The sequence below is a fragment of the Myotis daubentonii genome, chromosome 2, assembly GCF_963259705.1.
Source record: "Myotis daubentonii chromosome 2, mMyoDau2.1, whole genome shotgun sequence".
NCBI lineage: Eukaryota > Metazoa > Chordata > Mammalia > Chiroptera > Vespertilionidae > Myotis > Myotis daubentonii.
Window position 1 is genome coordinate 182,894,540 of NC_081841.1, and position 9,201 is coordinate 182,903,740.

Genomic DNA, 9,201 nt, shown 5'->3' on the forward strand with positions numbered 1-9,201 from the left:
AATAAATCTATTTCATGCAAACAGCTCCCTGATTAATGGGGAGAGTTAGATTGTTTTTAACTTTTTTTTGCCTATTGACTTGGTAACAGCAGGAAGATTGATGCCTTTTATTTACAGTGAAAAAAAAAGACAATTTCATGTGATGCCACATGTTGCCTGTCTCACAGTGTCCTGCGTATTCGCCAACCTCCAAGAGCTGTGAAAAATGGACGCTTCACCCATGTGCATGTCATCCTTGAGAGGGCCATGCTAACTCTGTATTGTTGCCCCACTTTTAGCACCTTTCCTGCCAAAGCAAGCCCTGCAGTAACGTTTCCACATGCCGGTTCTCTCCGTCCTCCTGTGACCTAACTCCTAATAGTTAGAACTGTCACGTACTTCTTGGAAACCCATAAAGGTGAGTGGCTTATGCTTCCCTAGGAACTATTAACTTGACTCCTAGACCCCGGGAATCCTGTCACATGCAACCTGGTATATTATAATGCACAAGCTGTGGGTGACCCTCGCGTGCAGCCCACACCGTCATACCTCACCTGAAAGTCAGGACGGTGAGAGGTCGGTAGGACTTGTGGCTGGTGTTGCTGCTCAGCCGACTGCCCCAGAAGTCATGATGCCACAGGTCCCCAAGGGGCGTTTCTGCTCGGAGGTCCTGCAGGAACACAACCAGAGGACATTCGGGACAAAGGAGTCATGACTCCTGGTGATAGCTAAGCCCTCACCAAGTCCCCTTCTTTAAAGTTCCTCATACCTCTATTCCCCAAGCCTTCCACCACCTGGGCTGAGCCACCATCATCACTCACCTAGGACACAGGCAGGCCTGCCAGCGGGTCTCCTGGGCCCTCTGCTACGTTCTCCCCATTGCTTTTTCCAAAATGCAAATTGAGTCACTGTACCCACCTCAGCTTAAAACAATGCTACAGCTCCCCCTCTCTCCCCCCTTTCTAGGACAAAGCCAGTGTTTTAACATAGATGCCACAGTCGGGGGTGCCCACCAGCCTCTGCAGGCTCATCTCTTGGGCTCAGTGATCTGCTAATGGCCTTTGTCTGGTCCCCACACAGCTCCTGCTACCATCCACTCCAAGGCTTTGCATGTTCCGGTTTCCATCCAGCTGGTCACTCCTCAACTCTTCACAACTCAGCTCCTCCTGCCATTCATCTCTCAGCCACTGAGCTATGACCTTTCTAAGCTGATGCAATTTCCCTTCTGTGGGTCTTGGGCATCTTGCACCCATCCTCACAGCGCCGAGCACACTGGCGATTTATAGTCTAGTGACTATTATCTGTCTGCCCCACTGCCCTGGGGCTCCGAGAAGCGGGGACACATCTGTGTTTGCTGGGGGTACACGGAAGATGTTCATCTATACTGAATGAATGAATGGACCTTATAGCTAAATGAGATCACTATTACCCTCTCTCATGAGTGTGGATAAACATGTATTTAAGTTTCCCATTTTTAGTCATGAGCTAAGCAGACAGTAATATTAAAGGAAAAACAATTTCTACATCATTTTTAAAGATAAATATCACTATTTTAAAAAATTATACCTATCTTACTACTAAGGTAATTTAATTTGGTACTGTACTACAGATGCTTAAAAACGCATCTTTTTTTACATGTAAATTTGAAACGGTGTCTAACAAGAAAAAAGGCAGACAGGCTACTGTGGAGTAACAAAACTGAATATTAATTTTCTCTTTAAAGCATAATTAAACAGGAATATTTTAGGGACTAGAAATTATGATGTTCTGAGCACCACATGATATATCAGTCAAGACTGTGCAGTAACCAAAATCAACTCTGATTAATGTGAGCAAAAAAGGAACGCTTTAAACTGAGTGCAAGGTTCCTGGACGCCCAGGTGGGCTGGAAAACCAGGTTAGGACGGTGCAGCCAGAAGCACACCCACAATTCCCACCGCTGGCACCTCCCTGAGGCTGCCTGGGCGCCTCCAGACCCCACCTCTTTGCATGAGTAGCTCCTCACTCCAACAGGTGGTACACCTGCTAGGAGAGCCTACGTCTGTGTCTGTATCTAAACTGGACAGTCTGTGTAGCGTCTAACAACCAGAAGGCAGGGAATGCCCCAAACAGAGGAAGTGTGTCAAATCGTGGCTGGTCCAGAGAGCACCCAGTGCCCACGGCACACAGTGGATTCAGTGAGTCCTGGCTACTTAAGTGCTTGCTGGCTCAAAAGGACAGGCTTGCGAAGAGGCAAGAGATACAAGGTTGGTCACCTGATGCCTACTCTGAGGTGGCAGTTCTCTTCGACTGGGTATCAGCTTCAGAGGCCTTGAGTGTACCACCACCGTCTTTGAGTCGGTTAGATGTTTCTGGAAGGCCCTGTACAACCCACCCACCAACCGAGTCCACTCAGTTACAAAACGGGAAGTCCACCTTCTTCTGCATTGTCCCAGAAGCACCTGTTCAGTAGTTGTGGAAGGGTCGGGCAGAGGCTCTTTCCTTCCATTTGAGCAGTAAATAAACACCAACCAACTTCTAAATATTTGATGAGGTGTAGCCTACACAAGCAGGGCGTGCTACAGGAAGGCCAAGTTTCCCTGATAAGGATTTACGGAAAAGACGTGTTACGTCTGAAATTCCTGCTAACTTCACGTCTCAAAGAAAATCATCTCAATGAAAGACGGCAACTCAACCCTGCAAGGACGCATCTGGAAAGCAGTCTTTAACACCAGTAACACCCGGTCACAGCCTGCTCCACATTACTGTAGGCGCGGTGCCAATGAATGGAGAAGTGCCTTTCATGAAACAGGAAAAAAAAGGGAGGGCTAGCAAGTTGACAAAGGGGCAGTGTGATGCTCTAGAAAACACTGCCAAGACAATGTGCCATAGAGCCACGACTGGCTTCATCTGCCTTCCCCCACCCAGAAGGAAAGAGAACTACAGCCACCCCCCCAGAGCATCCCACATCCGACAGAGCTCAAGCTGTCCCGGCCTTGCTTATCGAAGTTCTCCCATAGGTAAGCTAACACCTTATATATCTTCCACTTAACAAAAGTGGAAGAGTCAAGAAACTCTCAATAAAACGAAGAATAAAAATTTTAAAGTAAAGGCAGACCCTCGAATCCTTGTTAGGAATCCTATAGCTGTTAAGCCACGAGTGTGACATACACAGTTGCTCAGGGCTACAAACTTCCTTCTTTTTCCTTTAAGCCTGGCTTTAAAAAGGACTGAAATAGAAACATCTGCAGGTAACGGCTGGGTGAATTGAGGAAAACTACAAATGAAGAACTTGAATTAAAAGCAAGCATCAACAATGCTGCAGTTTGTGCCGTCAAAAATGGAGAAAATCAGTTGCAATGCATTAAAATAAAATATATGCAAAACAGTCATTCCTCCCACCCCTCCTGGAAAAGAATGTTTGTCACAGAGACAATTTTTTCCAATATTTTCAATGTGATAATGAATTTTCCCTCATTTGGTTGAATCCATCACTTCAAAAATTTAAGAGCATTAAAAAACAGTGTTACAAAGAGTTGCTACAATTGCATCTACCAGAGAGAAAAACTAGTATATTCCTTCAAACCCTCTTCATTGGTGAAGGCATACACATAAAATATCTGCTGAGTAACTAGATTGTCAGAGACTCTAACCTGTGCCATCTCCAGGGTCTTTCCCCTCTCGGCCCCTGCCTGTCCCCGACTTTCTTGTTCCAGTTTTCTTTAAGCTCGCCGAAATCTTTTTCTTCCCTTCCCACACTGTATGGCTTCTTCCCTATCCCTAGGTAGCAAGTGGAAGAGATAGGCTTTCCCTGAACCGATGTAGCACCCACTGGTGAGCAGAAGTGCTGGGATTTTGCTGATTCTGCAAATGTGAGTCTCTGAACACGAAACGAGCAGGAACTGCATCGCTCCCCACCCTCCGGCAGCTGTCACCAGCTGTCCTGATGCTATCATCCAAGGACAAAGAGGCCAGCTCGCTGCCTGCTGCTGAGGATGTACCTTTTGGTGAATGATCACTGCAGCATATGTGTGATTTTCTTTTTTCCTGGAACAGCTCTGCCTCAGTGTTTGGGAGATTTATCACAAACCCTGAAATACTCGGTCTGCAATGCCCTGCAACACGCTCACCTTGAAATCTTAGAATAACAGCCTCTCTGATACATGTGTGAGGCCTGTGGCCTCACATCACAGCGGGTACATGGGGAGGGTAGAGCCCGAGGTGAGGCAGGGGTTGGAGACCCTGCTGCCAGCAATGAAAGGGGCCCTAAATCCAGGAGACACTATCTAAAAGAGATGGGGAATCCAGAGCACAATTGGTGCCCAGGCAAAGGCTTAACCCAAATTTAATAGAAAATAATTCAACACCAACTTAGATTACTACTGAGACATAGGCAAGTGGTTCACATAAGTTTATCAGGAAGGAATTAAGATACGAACCTTATTGTTAACAATAGCTTCGGAGTCATCAAAGACAAACTCTCCATCATAGCTACGTGCGAAACACACGAGGGAAACCAATCCCACGACTAACTTAGCCCAGAAAGGAGGAACAGAGGATGGAATGACGTGCTCCAAATCGGCCTCCAGCGCGGCCATTTTGAAAACTGCAGGCTGTCAGTCTCTGCCTCCAGCATTATGCTGGTTAGACATCTGCAAGAAAAATAACATAATTATTTATCAGTGCACTGTTCGGAATGCTTCCGCAGTGGGCATACCTTGAGTGAGGAAGAGTGAGACAGCCATTATGCTGCAATTTTAGAGCACGCACTCATTAGAAAGTTTAAGTTGCAGTTTCAAACTTCTGGTGGGCAGAAGAGTCACCTGGGACACATTCGGATTCTCCTAGGCCCAATTGCAGCCTACCAAACCGAAACCCCTGAGTGTCTGATGCTGGGTAATCTGTGAGAAACACTCATTTAATGGACTCCTACACTTATCAACCTCCTAATGGAAATAATGTTTTAGAGTCTTGTAATCAGTTTACAAAATTTAAAAAAAAAGTTACCATCTTACTGCATTCAATCAAGAAATATTCATTGTTCGGTCTTATCACATTGTATGTGGAGGAAGGGTGGGGGCATGAAACATGATTGGGATTCTGAGAACTCAGGCCAGTTAGATGAAAATCTGGGGGAGAGGAGTTTAATAGCGATAACGAGGCAGGGCACACAGATGGCCAGGTCAGTGGTTCACACACGGACGACAGGGGAAGGACAGAATGCTGTAGACTGACTGGTTTGAGGTAATACCTCAAAGGGCTGAGCTGTATGGAAAAGAGGAGGGGAAGTGATTCTAGGTGAGGCTATGACCTTCAATATCTGTGAAGGGGTCAAGTTAAAAATATACATTTATTTTTACCTTTTCTTTCAAAGAGGCAAAATGTTAAAGCCCGACATTTCTGTCTCAGCCTTGCCACTTAGTCCTCTGGCCTGGTGGATGCCCCTTATCCTCTCAGGGTCCACTTCCTGTGGGGCTCTGCAAAGCGTAGTGACTTCCCAGCAGCGAGAGCTTCCTGCCTTGGAATTCACCCAAACCACTATCAAACAACCTCCCCAAATCACGTCACCTGTCCCCATTCCCACCACACCCTGAAGAGGTCCTTTCTTTGCATTTACCAGAATCACGTTTGGGTCAGACTGCTTGGGTTCCAATCGTGAGTCACATTTTGGGCAAGTTCCTAACCTCTCTGGGCCTCGGTTTCCTCACTTCTAAAGTGAGGGCGATGCTGTGCTGACCTTACATGGTCGTCAAGAGGGTTAAGCAGGACATCCACCTATAGCTTAGAAACACTGGCTTTAATAAATGCCCAGGGGTGGTTAGCGTTATTGCAAGTACCTTCTTAAAGGTGGGTGAAAGCACAGGCACATAACTATTTTCTTTTGAAAACTCCTTTAAGTATTTGGTTTATTGGTACTGAGGCTCTTGCCTTTCCCAGTTAAGGGACCTGCCCCCATTCCTTTCATGCTGAGACACAGGAGAATCCCAGGCCCCTTGACTGGGAAGGCAGTTTGACTGTACAGTGGGGCCTTGACTTACGAGTGTCCCGACTAACGAGTTTTTTGAGATACCAGCTGTCTCTCGGCCGATGTATTTGTTTCCGGGTCTCCAAGGAATCGCCCAGATTATGGCATCAATAAGAAGTCAGCCAAAGAGGCCCTCTGAGGTCACAGACATCTTTTCGATAGGCTTCTGAGTGAACGTGGAGACAGACCCAACAGTTAACAGGACTCATCATCCAATGGCCTTTCTCAGCTTTCCAATCCAGAGACAAAAGGCTCTGCAACTCCCACTGCTTGCTGGTCCCTGGAGCTTCCCCACCTGATGTAACTCATGCTCCTCTGCAGGCGCTGGGGGAATTCCAGTTGCTACCTGCTGCTGCCTTTTCTTTCTTTTCCAGGGAAAGGATAAACTATTGCTCAACTCCAAATTACAGCTGCAAACACAATACAGGTCATCATGCAGGCCCCAACCATTCATTTGTTGTCTACATGTCAGCTAAACAAATTACTCCTACTACCTAAGATAAATACATAAACCAGACTGAACAGTTAGAAAGATCCCACGATTTAATACGGAGACAATTAAGCATTCTTTGATTTCAAAAGTTAACGTGGAGGAAAGCACATATGTTACACAGTTTTAAATGCACCACAGAGCTGTGACCATGGCAGATGGCTTTGATGGTATCTACTTTAGGCCCAAATATTTGAATATTCTTTCACAAAAGGTTGTCAGCCTCACGGGAAGTATACTGAATCAGAAAATAATCTGTGCTTCTTTAACTCATTGTCGGGCCTCACCTGTTACCTCAGATTGTAACAGACTCATCTTTTGGTGCGCAGGCAACAGAAGATTAAGGCATGGTGTGGACCCTAACATCTGGGGGGCCCTGCTGGGCCAGGGCCGGGCTCCTGGGGGGTCAACAAGAAAGCTGAGTCTGCCTCCCCCTCGCTTCTCCGGCAGGGCCCTCAGAGAACCTGGAATGCCCAGTTCCTGCGCACCTGTCTCCATTCTGCCTGCCTCCCCGCCTCTTAGCAGCTCCCCTCCCTTAGTATCCAAGGTTCCCACTTCTTTGCTGGGCCACCTGCTCGGCTTCCCCAAACTCCCAGCCTGCGCAAGGAGTGCCGGCTGGGTGGCCCCCGGCGGTGGCGCGCGGCTCCCTGTCGCTCAGCCCCGCTGCCAGTGCGGAGCAGTGGTCACTCGCTGCGCTGCAGGGGAGCCGCCTTTAACCCCGGGCAGACGGCCAAGCGCGCCCCGCCCTCGCCGGCGCCGCGGCCAGCAGGCGGCCAGGCGCGGGGTGGCGCGGGTCCCCGAGGCCAGGTGCCGCAGGCGCCCGGTCCCCCCCCGCGCCGCTGGAGCAGGCGGGGTGACCACGGCACCGGGTGGAGGAAACGCAGGAGCCGAAACGCGGGACGTAGGCAGGGGGAGCGTGCACCTTCCGCGCCGAGCCCTTTGTCCCGCGTGCTGCTTACACCAGGGCGCATGGGGCTCGCATCCCCGTGACCCCAGTCGCAATCGCGGTCCCGGAGCCAACTCCTCCAGCAGACCCGCCGCGGGGCCCGGGCCGGCCGGCGAAGCTTCGGGCGCGGCGGAGCGGGGACCCCGCGTCCACTCTGCACCCAACTCTGCTCGCCCCGTGGCGTGCTCCGCCCCGCTCGGCCCTGCAGGAGCCGCCCCGCGCGTTACCTGCAAGGAGCCCGGGCGGCGGCCGCATCTCCCTCCCGGGCGCGGAAACTCCCGCCGCTTGAGTCGCCTGCCCAGAGCTGGGCAGGGGGAGGGGCCGCCCCGCCGCGCCCCCCTCCCGCGCCGCGCGCTGCCAGCCGCCCGCACCTCCCGCAGCTCCCCACGCGTGCAGGCGCTCACTCTCACACTCCTGCTCGGCCCGCCCCCTCCTTGCGGCCATTGGCTGCTTCTGCCGTCACTTTCACGCTGCAGCCGTCCCTCTTCAGCCCATTGGCTGATGCACCCGTGACGTTGAGCCCGAAGGGCTGTCGGCAGCGAAGGAAGCGCAGGGACTGGACGACTGGGCGGGAAAGGAGGAAGCGAAGTTGTGGTAGTGGAGTCCCGGCGGGCCGGGGCGGGAAGGGGCGGTCCCACGCGGCGGGGTGCGGCGGGCTGCGGGCGGCCCCTCGCGGGTTCTCGCCGGCGGCGGGAGGCGGGAGGCGCGTGCGGTTCCCTGTGGTCCGCCCGCGCCGCGTCCTTTCCTGTCTTGTCTCGAGCGTCTTGAGCTGCCGGTGGCGCTCCGAGGAGGGACTGCAGCCTCCCTGCAGAACAAGGAGCTGGATCGGAACCACCAGAACTCTGGACTTCTTACTGTCTGGGAGGAGTTCCTTCAAATGTGTGTCTCCACTTTCTGCCTCTCAAAACAGACCTGAAACTGCGTCCTTCCTTCCGAGGCCTTGCCGCTTTTGTTGTTGTTTATAGCGGGTTCTCATCCAAGGTCCAAGGGTCCTCTTTCTCCTGCTGACGCACGAACCCTGCGCTGGCGAGATCTGCCATCTCTCTTCATTCACTAAGCGTCACTTTGCCCTAAACTTCCAGTCCCAACAGGATTGCCACTCTGCCACCCCCCCCCCCCCACCATGACCCCCTGTTCTCAGATTACTTTGTCTCCTGCTTCAAGAAAAAGGGAACTGTATCCACTTTCCACCTCCAAACCTACCAACCTACTCTTCACAGCGCAGATTCCAATCTACCCCGCGGGTTCCCCGGTATCGCTGGATCCATTCTAACATCAACCTCTACCTCTTGACTGAATCTGTATTGTCAACAGCATTTAATCAGTCCCGAGCCTTCCTGGACAACGCGCGAGCCTTCCCAGCCCCCTGCCTCTCTCCTACTCTCAGCTGAAGTTGTTGAAAGAGCTGCCTGCCCACATTCTAGTCTCCCAACTCCCATTCACTTCTTGGTTCCACACTCCGCCCAAACTGCCTCCAGTAACACCAACAATGACCAAATCCAGAGAACACTCTCCTTCCTCATTTTACCTGATCTCTCAGCGAAATACATTCTTCATCCTTAACACCTTTTGGTGATAGCGGTGCTCTGCCCTCCTGCTTCCCCGGGTCCTTGGTTTGCTTATCTGCTTACCCATGACCTCCAGATGACATATTTTAAAGGTCTCTGCCCATTTCTTGCACGCCACACCTTTCCCCTGCATGACTTAATGCCAAGGTTTTAATCAGTATGTCCCAAATCTATGATTCTGATCCTTACTTCTCTGACCTCCAAACCAATGTAT

At 50.8% G+C, this 9,201-nt stretch overlaps 1 protein-coding gene across 7 annotated transcripts in view; it reads right to left on the reverse strand.

Moving 5' to 3' along the window:
• Positions 1–8,971, reverse strand: part of TMTC4 (transmembrane O-mannosyltransferase targeting cadherins 4) — a 59,501-nt gene extending 50,530 nt beyond the window's left edge. For 3 of the 7 annotated variants that reach the window (XM_059685050.1, XM_059685049.1, XM_059685046.1), the window contains exons 1-3: positions 7,647–7,817; positions 4,398–4,610; positions 534–649 (exon numbers count right to left, since the gene is read on the reverse strand). In XM_059685050.1, the coding sequence (XP_059541033.1) occupies positions 534–649; positions 4,398–4,556 (275 nt within the window). In that variant the 5' untranslated portion in view covers positions 4,557–4,610; positions 7,647–7,817. The other 4 variants (XM_059685051.1, XM_059685052.1, XM_059685048.1 and 1 more) reach the window with 3 other exon arrangements.
• Positions 8,972–9,201: the final 230 nt, after the last annotated feature.